At 40.7% G+C, this 17138-nt stretch overlaps 1 protein-coding gene across 1 annotated transcript in view; it reads left to right on the top strand.

Annotated features, from left to right (window-relative positions):
* PTPRN2 (protein tyrosine phosphatase receptor type N2) overlaps positions 1–17138 on the top strand; it is a 590472-nt gene that overhangs the window by 568792 nt on the left and 4542 nt on the right. The window contains exons 22-23 of the mRNA XM_030483611.1: positions 11346–11419; positions 16917–16984. Of these exons, the coding sequence (XP_030339471.1) occupies positions 11346–11419; positions 16917–16984 (142 nt within the window). The remainder of the gene's footprint in view (positions 1–11345; positions 11420–16916; positions 16985–17138) is intronic.

The raw sequence follows: 17138 nt of genomic DNA, 5'->3' as shown, positions 1-17138 counted from the left end.
GAAGTGTTTAATTGACCAGATGGTAGTCTTCTGGCTGTAAAGGGTACAATGTATATTACCTAACTAAAGCGTAATTATTGCACAAGTTCTATAGCTGAACCAGCCTAGTCACTTTTAAGTATAAACTTCATTAAAGAATGAATCTGTAGTAGTGGCATCTTTTATTCAGGTCACTCCATGTGCTGTTTTATGAAAGCACTGCCACCTTTGTGCAACTTAAAATGAAAGTAATGTAAAATGTAGTTCTTACAAGTTACTAGATTCATGAGGGTGAGCTACTTCTGTGTTCCATGTAAAGAAAATTCAAATTTTGCAAAGGGGACTCTGAGATTTTTGGAGGCCAACTAAGGCACGTTTTCAGAAGTGTCATTTTTACAATCAGAATTCTTAACTTTGTTCATGTTAAGCACTTGGAGATAAAATGCCTTTCAGGTAATTCACCAGTAGTTTCTGGAAGAGGTACTAAAAGAAGAAAATCATGGAGAACTCTATGGGGGCTGGTACTGAGGAACACCTATAAGTAGGCAGTAGCTGCACATCTGCAATTCTTGCTATGTATACACTTTCTATGTGTGCATGCGTGTGTACATGCACACGTAAGTTGAATTTAGATGTGTGCACTGGTATCTTCTGGAGTGACCATAGTTGATTATGGGATATCTTGCCCCATATGGACTATAACTCATTAACTTCTATTTCTTGCATGTAGCAAGTTAGGCATATTCCTTTTATTTTTAACTTCTGGGGAGGTGGAGGGAATGTAGATGTAAAAGAGAAACAATTACTATATGGTATAGAATGTGGTGTCGCATATTCTCATGCACGGTGGAAGTGAGGAGGGATTGGTCCTCAAATTAGCATCCATTTGCATTCAGTTACAGTGAGTGGTTTCTGCATGTTTTTTCTGCAATGACAAAGAATATTAGCTGAAAGGCTGACATGTCAGTAGTGAATTTCTATCCCTGCAAATCTGTTAAAATCAGTGTAACTTAGAAGCATTATTTTCCTGAAGCAGTTTTTAAAATATTAGGCAGTTACTAGGTGTTTCATCTTCAGTATCACTTTTCTTTGGATTGTGTACTGACAAAGCCATATCACTTACATTTATAAGATGCAGTTTTCCAGTATTAGTATGAAATGTGTGAACAATTATATAATATGTACTCTCTGTGTGTATGACTGTCACAATAATTTTCATTACTTCACTTTTATTCCTTCTCCATTTATATGCTTGCTTTTCCCATTGGCTTCTTTTGTTGTGGTTCTTTTGTTCTGGTTTCTAATAAAGGCAGTGAAATTTTAATTTGGGTCATTGTTAGGTGTATAGAGACATATTTTGTCTGAAATTACAGGCAGTTCACTAATTCAGGTATATGTTGGGTCGATCACTAAATATATGGATGCACACAGATTTTGTTCATCTCAGAGACAGAATAAGCTTTTAATGAAAATACCAGCCTGAATACATTTATCTTTTTTGTTATCTTTAAAAGTGTGTCCCTCACTAGGTTTTTGCTGATGCTTTTTTCTTTCCATGAAAAGCATCAAATGATCCTCCTGGCCAATAGCAGAACTCCAGCAGCTACAGCAGCAGACATCTGGATAACTACAAATGAAAATTGCTTTTATTTTTGTAGTTTCTAGCTGTTGTTCAGATCTCTTTTTCAGTCTTATTATTTACAAGTGTTTGTATTTAGTGGGCACTCAGACAATGCAAGTTGAAGGAAGAAAATACTCTTGTTTCTTTGCAGCAGAGCACTATACAAACAGCAGTTACTCTTACAATGTGTTTTTCACTTCTCTGGCCTTCTCTACACTATACTGCAACTGATTTATCTTTTCATTATGGTTCCATTTTGCTTTTTCTTTTGTCATGTCCATCAGAATTGCCAAACTGGAGAGGTGAGGGAAGAGGGGAAAGAAACAGGCACAAAACACAGATCTCAAACACCGTTAGATTTGGCAGATTCTAGTATTTGTGAGCCTGAAAATGCAGGCTAGAAACTCAATTCTTTTCAAGCCAGGTTCATTCCATCTAACTTTAGCCATATAAAACATCTAGTATTAAGCATCTCACCTAACCTAGTTGTCTAGGTCTCCTCAGTCATCAGTGGAGAATGGTATGCACCTCTGGAGGATAATTCTCAGGCAAATGAATTGCCCATCAGAGCTTCCCCTTTCTCTCTTAGCTGTTGGGAGAGGAGATGACTAACTTCGATTCGAACTTCAAGGATGGCTGGAGTAGATGAGATGAGGCTGGGCCTTTGAGACTAAGCTGGTTAGTAAATATTACCGGTATGCCATTAAAACTAATGGTCAGTGAAGAAGTGGTGTTACACCCCCCCTAGTTATGACCCTTTCTTCTTTAATCAGATTGAGTTTGCCCCTCATATGGTGTGATTAAATGTTTCACTGCAACATTAAGTACTCAATGGGGCAGACACTTGCTGGAGCAGCTACAGAAGCCATCCTTTAGAATCTGTCAGTGGGAAGCTGGAGGCATCTAGGGCTTTAGGAGCATTGCAAATCTGTAGCATATCTGCTACGTCCGGCTAGCTTAGGCACTGGAAACAGCATAGCAATGGCAGTGTAATAGTCCATGAGTACTGATTTACCTCCAAATGCCCCAGCGAGCCCACTTCTCTTTCTATACGCTATCACAGCCACCAGTATAGATGGGCCTGTTTCGTGTGTTGGGCTCCTGGCAGACCTGGATCTAGTTACCGTGTGTCCTTCTTTAAGGTGTTTCTTTCCTTTGGTTTCCACAGTTCACAACCTTCTTGCGAAGTGAACTGTGGCTAAGGCAAAGCTGAATGCAGAAAAGAGGCAGAAAATGTTGCACTGTAAACCCAAGAAAGCTTGTTTGTCAGAGTCTTCACATTGGGAGGGAAAAAAGGCAGCATAAAGTTGCTGTGCGTGAGTTTGCTTTGACCAGGAAGCATCATTTTTAGGCATGAGTCATGCAGTCATCACCCAAACATGAAAAACACTTGTATTCTTCCTAAACACAGACACGCTTTGATGAGACAGCTCGTCGTCCTTGCTGACACTTTATTTTTTTCCCTAATTTTCTTTCTCATGTGTATTTTTGCTATTTCATAGTATTACAAGTGATTCTTCCATGGCGGTCCCAATTGCCTGTGAATACTGCGCCCCATGTGACTCTGAGGCTAAAAGGCTGCCAGTCAGCAGCATCTTGCAAATATTATTGGATCTTTTTCAGCTTCTAGCAACAGCAGCAGAAAGAACTATATTAGGGACTCTTCCATCGAGATTATAACAAGATGGGTTTTAATCTGACCTAACAAGTCTCTTTGCCGTTTAAGGCCTAGTCCAGAATCTGTACGATATACTAAATATAAAAAAATGCATTAAGCATTAATGTCAGTAATATCTGACTAGAATGAATTCGAATACTTCCTCTTGCAAAAAGAAAGGCACTTCACAGGTCATTTCTGTATTCCCCTTAGTGCTCCATTTTTTCCTGTTGGGACAAATGCTTATTGCCACACAGATCATCATCATCTCCTTAAGGAGAAATGATAACAGTGCTAATAATCCCCCATTTACAACAGCTCATCATGACTCCTACATCATATATTCAGCTTTATGATCAAGGGGAACAGAAAGAGGGCTGAGAAAGGTGCAAAGGGTATTGGAAAAAAGAGTAGAATATCTGTCTAGGTCCTCACCTCTCTAGTGTCCAAGTACGTTGTAATCATTAATGGATTTGCCTTCGTAACAACTTACTAGGTGGGAAAAAAATGGTTCATTTTATAAATGATGGTGTGAAACATACGGTGAATTTAATGATTTCACCGGTGTGTTGCAGGAAGTCAGAGTCTCAGCCTGGAAAAAAATTCAAATGTATCTAAACATAGCCATCCTTTAGGACTCACATTAACAAAATTATAGCCATTATGCAGACTTATAATCATATCTTTTTGAGAATATATGCTGGTAGATCTGAAAGTTGTTCCCAGCTAGAAAAATCCTTTTTAATTTAATATTTATGAGTGATATATATTTGTGAAACATTCACAAAGAAAACTCTTCAGTTTGGGTTATTTAAAAAGAATCCCCCCCCACAAATAACAGCTTTGATGAAGTATTTAAGGATCATTTTATTTTTATAAATACACAGAAAATTCAGAGCATCTAGAATCTAAAATATTCCTTTTAATACAGTGCTTTAATATAAAATTCTATCAGTCTCACAGAATCTACTGCTGCAGTTTCATAAGTAATGTATAAAATAGGACTTTTGACTTTGCTTTCAATGCAAGTATGTTCAAGCCTATTTCGTAAAAATAAAATCTCAAAGCTTACCTTAATTAAGCCAAAATTTTCATACATTTATGTGACAAATGCTGATTGTTCTTATAACTGAGAAAGAAAATATACTCAGCACGTTTTCAGGTGCACAAGCTCCGTAGTTTGATGAATCTGAAAACCACTTTCAATGCCTTCATTTTTCCTTCACAGCTGATATATTAAAAGATATTACCCCTCTTGACAAACTTTGTCTGTCATATTCCTGTACCATCACAGTGACATCAGTGCTGCTACAATGTGGAACGGATTATCCTCCACAGAGTGTTTCTCATGTGTCTCATGCTTAGCAAAACAGGTCCCCTGCCATGTTTAAGGGAATGAGAAGAGAAGGAATATTTCATTATTAAGTCATAAAACTAACATTATGTAATTTAGGATGATTTTAAATATTCCGATCTGCTGGTCACCTCATGGAGCCTGTTGCAGCAGCGTTTGGCTAGTTCTTTATTTATTGAAGGACAAAAAGGCAATTCAACTTTTACCCATGTTTTTGTGACATGCTGGATACTCTGCTTATGCGCCTATCTAAGGGCAAACACTTTAACCCCTTGGGATCTGCTAATCAGGAGCACCAGCTGTTAAGTGCCAGTGTGCATCCTGCATTGGTGCCTGTGGGAGAGAAAGGGTTGCAGAGGATATGACCCTAAACTTCAGAAACTGCTTCTCTCCTTGGGGGCAAAATATCATTCAGCTTGCATCTTTTCTTGTTTTCTTTTAGTTTATCCAGTTAATGTTCCTGATGTGGGTTGTTGTGCACTCACTGTGAATGCTTGAAGCCTTTAGGAAGATGATAGTTAATTACCGAAGTTAAAGTCTGCTATGCATTGGTGTGGAAGTGCTTTTGGAGGTATTTACTCAGCTAGCTCACTGAGCTGTTAAGGACAGGAGGAAGGCTAGTGGTATCTGGCTCACAGTGAGTTACTGCAAATGCATGTTCTGTTTAAAAAAAACCCAAACATTGCACATTACACAGCCATTTTTCACAATACTGCTGGTACAACATTAGCTCAGTGTCACACTAAGTTACATTCGTACATTCATTTAAAACAAGCAATGAAATCCATTGTGAAAAAGGAACCTGTCACAAACACAAACCAAATTTATTCCCTGCTGAGTAAAATACAGTCAAAAGGTGAAAAGGCAGTTTTTTATTCTTTAAATGCTCCTCTTTTAGCGCTCCCTGTATTTTCTCAAACAACAGTAGCACTGTTAAGCAGACAGATACATATTGGTGGGGAGAAAAGATAAAAAATATTGCCTTTTGACACATTTTATGTTCTCTTTTCCAGTTGTCAATGCTGTCTAGCCTAGTATTTTTAACCCTTCCTCTAGATTATTTGTTTTATGACAATAAATTGATATCTATTGCAGGACTTCATAGTTTAGTAGCCTGAGCAAAGCACTTCCAATAATGGAATATCCTTGGAATCAGTGGGTCAAGTTCTTCCATATTTTACTCTAAACAACTGCATCAAATTTAGCTTGTATATGGGCTTTCCAGATAAGCAATATTTAAAATACCTGAACAGTGTTTGGATATTTTGCAGCCATCTCAGTAAAAGTGTGATTTGACCCTAATATCCTTAGTCACAATATAGAATCATAGAATAGGTAGGGTTGGAAGGGAATTTAAGATGATCTAGTTTCAACCCCCCTGCCATGAGCAGGGGTGCATCATACTAGACCATGTTGCCCAAGGCTGTGTCCAGCCTGGCCTTGAACACTGCCAGGGATGGAGCATTTACCTTCTCTGGGCAACCCATTCCAGTGCCTCACCACCCTCACAGTAAAGAACTTCTTCCTTATATCTAACCTAAACCTCCCCTGTTTAAGTTTGAACCCGTTACCCCTTGTCCTACCACTACAGTCCCTAAGGAAGAGTCCCTCCCCAGCATCCTTATAGGCCCCCTTCAGATACTGGAAGGCTGCTATGAGGTCTCCATGCAGCCTTCTCTTCTCCAGACTGAACAGCCCCAACTTTCTCAGCCTGTCTTCATACGGGAGGTTCTCCAGCCCCCTTATCATCCTCACGGCCCTCCTCTGGACCTGTTCCAACAGTTCCATGTCCTTATGTTGAGGACACCAGAACTGCACGCAATACTCCAAGTGAGGTCTCATGAGAGCAGAGCAGAGGGGCAGGATCACCTCCTTTGACCTGCTGGTCACGCTTCTTTTAATGCAGCCCAGGATATGGTTGGCTTTCTGGGCTGCGAGCGCACACTGAAGCCGGCTCATATTCAGCATCTCATCAACCAATGCCCCCAAATCCTTCTCTGCAGGGCTGCTCTGAATCTCTTCTCTGCCCAACCTGTAGCTGTGCCTGGGATTGCCCCAACCCAGGCGTAGGACCTTGCACTTGGCTTGGTTGAACTTCATGACGTTCGCATGAGGGACTCTCAAGCATGTCAAGGTCCCTCTGGATGGCATCCCTTCCCTCCAGCGTATCAACCAAACCACACAGCTTGGTGTCGTCAGCAAACTTGCCAAGGGTGCGCTCAATCCCACTGTCCATGTCGCCGACAAAGATGTTGAACAAGATAGGTCCCAACACTGACCCCTGAGAGTCACCACTTGTTACCGGTCTCCAGTTGGACACTGAGCCATTGACCACAACTCTTTGCGTGTGGCCATCTAGCCAGTTCTATATCCACTGGATGGTCCATCCATCAAGTTTATATCTCTCCCATGTAGACACAAGAATGTCATGCGGGACAGTGTCGAACACTTTGCAGAAATCCAGGTAGGTGACATCAGCTGCTTTGCCCTTGTCCATCAGTTCTGTAGCCCCATCATAGAAGGCCACCAAATTGGTCAGGCATGATTTGCCCTTGGTGAAGCCATGTTGGCTGTCACCAACCACCTCATTGTTTTTCATGTGCCTCAGCATGCTTTCCAGGAGAATCTGCTCCAAGATTTTGCCACCTCACAGAGGTGAGACTGACTGGTCTGTAGTTTCCCAGGTCTTCCATTTTCCCCTTCATGAAAAAGGGGGTTATATTTCCCTTGTTCCACTCATTGGGAACTTCACCTGACTGCCATGATTTTTCAAATATGGACAGTGGCTTAGCAACTTCATCTGCCAGCTCGTTCAGGACCCGTGGATGGATTTCATCAGGTCCCATGGACTTGTGCACGTTCAGGTTCCTAAGGTGATCTCAAACCTGATATCCCTCTCTCCCAATGTCATGTAGCATATGCTGCATTTTTTGTCACCTGAAATGGCACAAAAAGCATAAATAAAGTGTTACTGGGTACTGTAGAATGTTGTGCCACACTGTTGTAATCTCAGATTAAAGAGAAAGGCTCAGTGTAGCAAGGAAGTTGTTGAATTTGTGTCAGATTTCAACAAAAATAATTCCAAAGAGAGCTGAAAACTCACACTGCAGTTAAACACTGAGCTCCTCTCACCTGTGAAGGCAGGTTGGGTTCAGACTTCCTTTTGTGCCTTGAAAATCTCTTCTTGTCCACTTCTGTCACCAGAGAACTTCCTACACACTATCACACACATCAGTGGAAGTCAGCTGAATTTACATAATATAACAGCAATCTAGCATAAGTTTGAGTAGAAAAAAAGCCCTCATCACAAAATGAGGTTTAGCAGTGGACTAGCAGTATATATTTAAACTCATTTGTTTTAGGCACAATAAGCGAGTAGATGCAGAACATGTAGTGGTGGATGCTGAGGAGGAAGAAAGGTTTGTTCATGTAGAGAGAAAACAAGTAATGGTGGCTTTATCCTATGCCACTGATTTCATACTTCTTCCTGTGAGTTTTCTTGTTCCAAGTTTTTTTTCTTCCAAAACAGCTGACCATCCTTGCAGCACTGTTTTGTTGATCGGCGTCTCAAGGCACTTAGGTAGTTCCCATCACCATAATATCAGGGATATTTAGAAATGGAAAAAGGGCTAGCAAACCAACCTCTGCCTCTGTTCACCTTTCCTCTAACCCTGTGGCGTCTCAACAAGACAGTTATTAGGGCAAAATCATACTTTTCTTTCCTTTTCCTTTTAATTACCTGTGGCCGAGGACATCACAAGTGCTTGTGGGTGGCGTGCTCATCACAACTCATGGGCTGGATGACACTAATCAGTAAAAACTGATGTTTCAGGGACTTCTACTGACAAGACTTCAAAACAAGCTTCCCGTTAAGCATACTGTCCCACTATGACTATTCTTACATTCCAGTGCAAGCATATGCTTTGGTGCTTTGCTAAATCAGGATTTTATAATCAGGCATTGTTCATACTATTAGGCATGTCATTCTGCTAATGATGATAAAAAAGCAAGCATTGGTTCACAAGTAAATGCCTGCAATTTGCATTACAGAAATGAAGGAATTAACTCTTTCAAAGATAAGCTCAGAAGCCCATCTAGCCATTAAAGTTATTAGATCTTGTCATGAACCTTTTCCCTTTTTGTCCTGAGGCTAGAGTATTTTCAGCTAAAGACCGTCCCTCACTGGAGCAGGGACGTATGTGTTTGCCGGCATGGGGAAGCCTATGCAGCACTCAAGCCTGCCAGCTCCAATGGGAAGATCTCCAGGTCCATCCCTGCAGCACATCTCGGAGGCCAGCTCGGGGCTGTGGTCAACCTCAGACATGGATGTTGGTGTCTTAAATTTTTCTCATACCTTAATTTCTGAAAGAATTAATTCCTCTTATGTTGAGCCAAGATGCTACTGGGACATTTTAATTCCTGGTAATCTAAGGAGGCCACAAGTAGGCTGTAAAGTGTGCACAGTACTCGCACAAGTCTGCTCCCATGGACATCTTGTGGTGGAACAAGAAAATCCCACCTAGTTGCACATGTGAGACTAAACACTGAAATGCGCAACCAGTGTTAGGGTTTACAAAGAGTGTACCTTTACCGATGCTTTCCAGATGAACTGCCACTGCAAAACCTGCAGCAGACTTTAGGTATAATTACTGTCACTGTTACCAGACTTCACAGCATATGTGAGTATGTATTGCTTTGCTCCATTGTAAGGAGGTTTGGGGGGGGGGGGTATTTTAAACTAAAGCTTTCTACTTTTTCCAAAGATTATACCTGTAAAATCCTGTACAATTTGGAGGGGGGTGGTTTTGGGGGGTAGAGGAAGCAAAAGCCATAGAATGCCTCAACCCATGGTAAGTAGTAAGAATATCTGTCAGATACCCTTTTTAAGTTGTCACTGTTATATTTACTAAATGAACTCATTCCATTTCTGAAACAGCTGAAGAACATACTTTTATTGATATGAAGAATGTATTGCAAATCTATTATTCTTGGAGAGCTGATGTTATTTTTAAATGTCTTCTAATATCTTTTATCAAAGGAAGCCAAATTAAATCACTATTAGTTGCTTTTTTTGAATTTTTTAAAAGATGGTGCTGTGTTATAAAGGTGAGTTGGGTAAATGAGAAGGTGCATGATGTTTACATTGACATGAACCTAATTACAGTAAGACTTAAGCCCTTAAATTACAGAAGTTGTAGGAAGAGTGGTAAACATTGGGGCCAAGCCTCCAGATCCAGTCCTGGGAACTAAATATGTACATGCTCTAGATGTGTACAAGTTAGCTATTGCAGCAGCAATGCTTTAGGTGCATGACACGCAAATTAGGCACCAAGACCCTTGTGAATAATTGGAGACATTTAAATGCTCCCAGAAGGCAGTCCCAAATTGGCATAGGCTGCACCAGGAGATTCCTAGGGCCGAGGCAACAGGAAATGGTTGTCAAATTGCACATCCAAGGGCAGTGGTCTTCTTCAGAGCACACCATTGAGTATCCTTTAAAATAGAGCAGATTTCAGAATTGTAGCTAATCCCTGTCCTTGATAAACCATCTAACGGTAAAAGTATATGTACAAAAGAGGAGAGACCAAGCTCAACATCTTTCTAAGCTTCAGAAGCTATGGACCCATATCTGCCCTAGGAGAATGCATGGCCAACTAGGGCAGTAAGGAATAGGGGAGCAGAGATGGGGCAGTTACACTTGGACTAGGTTGACCCTCTGCCCATCTGCCTGATGCTTTGGCATTGTACGATGTTCTTGCAAGATGCAGAAGGGGACCAGTGTGAGAGACCCAGACTCTCTGTACCTGAACTTCTCAGCTTGAAGGATTTGCAGCAAGGTTTCTATGCTTGAAGTTCATAAAGGAGGAATCAAAATCCTGATTTCCTCTTAATCCCTTCAAAATACATGTATCAGGTTAGGCATTTCAGGAAAATGAGGAGCGTGGTCTTGAAATGTCTTAAACTGGAGAAAATTGAGAAGGAAATCAACATCTCCCTTTCCCCTTCAGTTCTCCAGGCCAGAACCTGATGATGATAAGGAATGTGAGAGGCACAAGAACTTATTTTGATCTTCACAGATCACGTCTTAAAAGAAAGCACCTCCATTTGCAAGAAAGGTAGCCAGTCCTCAAAGCAGTTCATCTGTGCGTGCCTATTTTCTGCATCATGGTGCTACCGATCACTACACAGCAGCGGTGTCCAGACATCCACAGTATAACCTAAAGAAAATGCCATAGATTTGCCGGCTGAAGCAGTGATCATGCAGCAAGATGATCTGGCAGGTCATGAACTAGGAAGCCACAGACAGGTTTTCTGGATCTCAGCTGCAGGCTACAAAAGTTCACCTAAATCTTGTTTTAACAGTATAAATCTTTGTGTGGTTCAGTCCCTTAATTCAGTGCATACTCTCAGAAGTGACAAAGGGACACTTGGTGGCATCGGCACAACAGACCCTTCGGTTCTGCAAAATGTATTCTACTGTAGGTGCACAGGCATTTTTAAGAATTTGTTTTTCTCTGGCTTTTCTTGAATTAATGTTAATAAAAGCTGCCCCAACCTCTTATTTTTCTATATGAACACAAAAATTGCAGCTGCCTGCCAAGTCTGCTGAGAGATGGATGTAATAATTTTCAATTGGACTGTTAGCCCAAAGGGAACCCGATAGCAAGAGATTGACAGACGCAGCATGGATTATCTTGCGCTCTGAACTCAGCCCAATTTGTGGTTTGTTGCAGGTGCTAAAGAGATTGATATTGCTGCTACCCTGGAGCACTTGAGGGACCAGAGACCAGGCATGGTCCAGACAAAGGTACTGTCAATAAATCCACTGGGATTTTAAATACATTAAAGGTCTTTCACAGTAGTTGTTTTCATGACAGAAGAGAGAGGGTATGACCTAATTTAACACAGGTCGCTTGCTGATTACTCTGTTTGGCTCCCTACCAACTGAGGTTTATTTATGCTGAAGATTTATCTAGGCTACTTTCTTTAGCATCTTGTATCTTTAGCATCTGCTCTTTCTTGTAGCATCTCCAACATCTATCTTGATTACCATATATGAAGGGCAGTCAAGACATCAAGCTATAGCCTACTAAAGAAAATGTGCATTTGAAAGAATGTTCTTACTTTCATCCTGAAATATGGATTATTTTCTTAGAGTATCTGTGCTTAACTGTGCATGTAATATTTTTATTAAAGCTTCAACTTATTAAAGAGAATGTAACTGCTGCATGAATGTAACTTTCTGGAGAAAAACAGTTTTGAATTAAAGGAAATATTGTAGGAAATTGACTCATTTTTAGTATCTTTGTACAGAAGAGCTTACATCATGCCTGAAGCCATATCCTTTATGGATGTAGCATGGTAACTTTATTTGTGCCCTTTGGTTAAGTGAACATCTTACTCTATAATTCCTGTCAGTTGTAATAGTTTTGACATTTTTCCACAATGTAAAAATTTTAAAGATAGCTGATGGTGTGATTGCAGCCCCTTAAATTAGAAATGAACCTTTTTGTTATTGACAATTTCAGTGATGCATGGAATGATCTATGATTCTGTGAATGATATTTTGGGGTATTAGCTGCAAGTTAAGAGCTGCAAATATGACAATCAAGAAACTCATTCATGTCATGGAGAAAAAATAAATTTGTATATGTCATTGTAAAATATCAAATGAGAGTTACAGCCCCAAACTGAGTAACAAGAGTGCTGTGACAGACAGTGCCATGACCAGGCTGGAACTGATAGGAAAGTCTGCAGCATTTAGGGAATTGAAATTGCTGAGGAACAACGGTGAAATATATGTGTGTTGCAGGAATCATTGGTTCGTAACTGTTCTTAAATCCCTTCCTAATCATTTTATCTTCCCTGTAATACTAGGAAATGTGGTTCTGGAGAACAGTTGGGGGGACGTTAAGTATTATTTACCAATTAAGTAAGTGCATGAGAAATAAAGATGAGCCAGTCAAAGCTAACTAATCTTTATCTGCAAGTAGGACATAAAATTGCAAAAATCTTTCTTCTGCTTTGATTATTCAGGCTGGAAAAAAAAATGCAAATAGCACACAGTATCCAATGTCACATATATTTACTCTGGGGGAAAATGCAAGTCCTAAACTACTGTGTAAATGTATCCAAAATATATAGCTGATCTGTAGAAATATAGAGCTCAGATTTCAGTTTCCTTCTCAGGGAAGAGAAATTGCAGCTTGTTGCCTTCAACAAAAGAAAAAACAAAGTTCCATAACCAAAGAATGAGGTTATGCGAACAACTTCTCTTACTTAGCTCAGAAATAGTTACCTGGGTCCCATGAAAATTTCACTCAAGACGTGTTTTTCCCCTCCAAACATTTATCTGGAAAAACTCCAGAAAAGAAATGTGTCCTGTGTTTTCATCCAGGATGAAAAATTTTCTAAGGATATTGCTTCTCTCTCCTCTTGCTCCTTCTTCCATCATTGTGATTTTCTCAAAAAACACCCAAATCACTTATTCAAACTAATGTCTTGCAAATTATAAATATCTGGTTACATGCTAGCAATGCACGATCCCCGGAGAATTTTTCTGATGGATTTAAACAAACCCCTGTGCTTTCCCAACTGAATACAAATGAGGAATATTAGACTCTTGGAGTAATTTAAAACGATGGATTAAAAGTCAGGTTAGAAATGCCAATTACAGAATATCCCTAGGCAAAATAAACACCAACTTACTTCACCAATGTTATTGTGTTTCCAGCAGGCAGCGCTCCACATTTTCAATGAGCATGTGAAAGATTTGTTTGCAACATTTTGTCTTCTGGAAGGGATCTTTAATTCAAAAGCACTGTATATAATAAATGATAATGAAATTATCATAACGGCATTTTGCATTTCTGAGAAGCATAATAGAGGGTTTGTGGTTTTGTTTATATTTTTTTGCAGAGGAATCATAAAATAGAATTGATGTGCCACATGTGAGAGGAGAAAGTAATGAAGGAAGAAGTGTATTCTCTGTGATAGGAAGAATATATATTCCCTTTTTTACTCTCTCCTATATCTTTCCTCGGGCATATCTGTAATATTTAGCTAAGGTTCTTTATTGGGTCATATATGCTATATTTACTCAGTTTGTTTTCTTGGGAATTTTTATTTGTAGATTTAATGAAACAGCCTATTATTTTTTACTAAATATGTCCTTGTCATCTCTGCATTATAGGTGATGCCTATAGGTGATGCATATATAGGACTGATGCCACACAAAATGCCTGTCTGGCTCTGTTTTCTAGGCAAAGCTAGATGTTAAAATTCACCTCCAGTAAATCTTGCCTATGTGAATAGCATATGTGAATAATAGCGCAGCTCTACAAAACAGCAAACTGAGCTTCTTTAAAAATTATTGAAGTTAATTTGCTCTCACTCTGGTTGTTGTCATGAGAAGGTGCAAAAGGTGTGTAAAGGCTTTCCTTTGGAGGCAGCTGATTTACATCAAGGGAAGCTGCACTGTTTGCATGTCACCTGTGCATATTATGCAAAAGGAAGGAGGAGGAAGAGCTCAGCTGCACCATTCCAGAAAGACCATGTCCTCATACATCTCATGTGTCTGCTTTACTGTCCCCTTTACTGTAGTGTTTCACAGTCAGTTTTGAGCTCCGGCTGTGAAGGTTATGCTTTGTAAGTTGTTTTGCCTCGGTAATGTAAGGTTGCACCTGATGTTAGCTGGTGGTCTCCACTGAACTTGTCTCCAACATCCATAATGAGCTTTGAAGTTCATGTTGATCACTCCATGGTCCTCATACGAAACAGACACTTTTCTTCAGGTGATTCAATGATGCCCTGTGCTCATGTGAGGGGTACCCTTCTGTGAGGGGTAAAGCTAGTTGCAGGTCAGGTGGTCTCTTCCCTGACAGATCTTCACAATAAGATGAACACATCTCAGAACAACAAGGTTAAAGGGCAGATTTGCCCAGTGAATAACTTTACAATAATATATGTTATTTTCATCAGTGGGACTAACATTAAAGTACTGCAGTCCCTGAGCTTAAAAGCTTTTCCTGACTGTAAAATACTCAGATGAAGAGCACATTAGGTAGCCTCATTACCATGGGCAGCTTCCCTTCTTCCGAACTGACGCCCACATCTTGGAAGAGGCATCTGCACAACTCTGAAATTTGGCTGCATCACCATGTCAACTCCACCATGCTTGGATCAGCCTCTTCTGTTCTTGTGCTCCCCATGCTCCAAGGACTGGTGGTGACAGGGACCAGCTGTCCCACTCACATCTGAGCTCCAGCATCCTGGGAGCACCTGCTTTGCCCCTCTCCTGGCCAGCCCCAGCACAAGGATTTCCCACCCTACCCAGGCTGCTCCACAGGTCTCCCATCTTGCAGGGCTGCACCAATGGGCTCCAGCCACTGCCAGTTCTTCCTGCCAAAGCTCTTTCTCTCAGCAGCAAGTACTTCTCATGCACCAGCTCAAATTTCCTGAAGCTTTATGAGCTGGTACAAGCACCCAATTTGGTTATGGCACAGCATGTCCAGATGAATGCCCTCTTTGCCTCCACTGCCCTCCAGCTCCTCTCAAATATTCAGCACACTCTGTTAAAATACAACTGATACTCCTGGGTGGCCACCAGCATCTCCAGTCTTTTCTTTAATTGCAGAGACCTTGGGGAGTGCGGAGAGGCATAGGTAGGCATACACACCATTTTCTGTGCCTAATGAGGACGAGTCCTACTCCTTAGGGTGAATTGATGTCTGATGGAAAACTGTTGGCGGCAGTCCAGCAAATGTACAAGGATGCCACTTTGACAGCACCAACCAGACAGCAAAATTCTTGAATGTCAATGTCTCTGAGAAATTATTCTGAGTTTTGTTCTTTTTCTGCTCAGGAACTGTGCCCATGATTGCTTCTCTCCACATGGGAGATGACTGCAGTGGGGTAAGACAAGGCGGAGAAGTCTGGCACTGAATTTTAAGAAATAAAAGTCAGCTGCCTTTATAAACTAGGAGTTGCACATCTGTAGTTTGTTCTTTCATCCTTCCTGCAGATTTCTACAGTAGAGTGAAACACTCTGGAAAATTAATTCTATTAGTCCAGTAACTGTCTTTGGCAGCTGGCTGTATTTTGCAGCCATCCGCCACTGCTGTGTACATACCTGCAGCCATCCCACGGAGGTACCTCCAGCCCCTGGCAGCTGAAACTGAGGGGCTAGAGGTACCTACCAGACGTCCAATTTTCTAATTGGAGATCCAGATAGTATCTCAGCAGTGACGTCAGGATGCTTTGCAGAGTGCATCTCAGACCTCCATTCTCAAAGTCAGTTCTTCAGCTGCTCTTGACTCTGGCTGGCTTAAACCACTAGATTACTTCTAGAAAAGTAGAAACTTCTCCACAGTCCTTGTCAGGTGTCCTTGATTTGCCTGTATTCTGAGTAAACTGCCCACATTTCTTCCTTCATCTGAGAAGTTGCAAGCACCGAATCATCCTGTCAGATACTTCAATAAGCTGAATTTGGAAGAAAAATTACTTGCCTAGAAAATGTAACTTCTGCTAACCTTGAGGAAGTAAAATTCCTTTGTCCTTCTGTAGTACTACACAGTTCAGGAGTGTGTTAGTGTTGCACTTAGAAGAGGTGGCTGTTCATGGCTGTGTCCTTCACACCTCTGCCAACCCAGAGCAGAAGCCTGTTTGTAATTTTGGGTTTGTTCTTACAGTAAATTAATAGCAGAGAAAAGCCTTCTCAAGTATTTTTTTAAATAAGAGTGGTGTAATCATCCTTAGTTACTTTGTGGGTGCAGAAAAGCCATTCAAATGGGAGGCTGAAAAAGGGCAATAACAGGTAAACCAAAAAGCAGATATTGTTCTATGTAATAGATATAAGGTGAGAAGATATTTATTCTAGCCAATTTCAACTACAAACAGTACTGAGAGAAGCCAAAGGCTCTGCTTTGCAGCACCTCACCTATTTCATATCTCAATTATGTTAACGAGTTTCCATCTCTGTGTCAGAAGGAAATGGCTAGTGATCAACTACTCCCAAACCCTTCTGACCATGCAATTGCAATGCATCATTGTGTCCCAATAGCTTAGTTTCTGCTACCAACATTTTTCTCCATTACAATGACTCCAGCTTCAAGATGCTGTCAAACATGTTATATGGCATCAATAATCCCAGAACATTTTGTTCCTTTCCATTGCAGTGTACAGTTCATCCTGCATATTCATATTTTTAACAATGTCTTGAGGATGCTCAGCTGCAGAATAGTGCGCCAGGCTTTTGGAAAGTGTTTTGCTTTATTATTCAGAGTATACATTTGTTCTCTCCGCAGGAGCAGTTTGAGTTTGCTTTGACAGCAGTTGCAGAGGAAGTGAATGCAATACTCAAGGCACTTCCCCAGTGAGCAGCTCAGTCTCCTGAAGGTTCCCACAGGATCTGTCCCTCGTTTTCCTCATCCTCAGTCCCTGTGAATGTTCTTGGAAACCGTGACCTGACCTTAACTGTGTATCTTCTGTTGTAACCACATAGTGATAGGGTCCTTACAAACTCCTAT

This window comes from Strigops habroptila, chromosome 1 (assembly GCF_004027225.2).
Source record: "Strigops habroptila isolate Jane chromosome 1, bStrHab1.2.pri, whole genome shotgun sequence".
Taxonomy (NCBI): domain Eukaryota; kingdom Metazoa; phylum Chordata; class Aves; order Psittaciformes; family Psittacidae; genus Strigops; species Strigops habroptila.
Note: the sequence above shows the minus strand (reverse complement) of the source record. Positions and strands in the feature narration are given on the sequence as shown.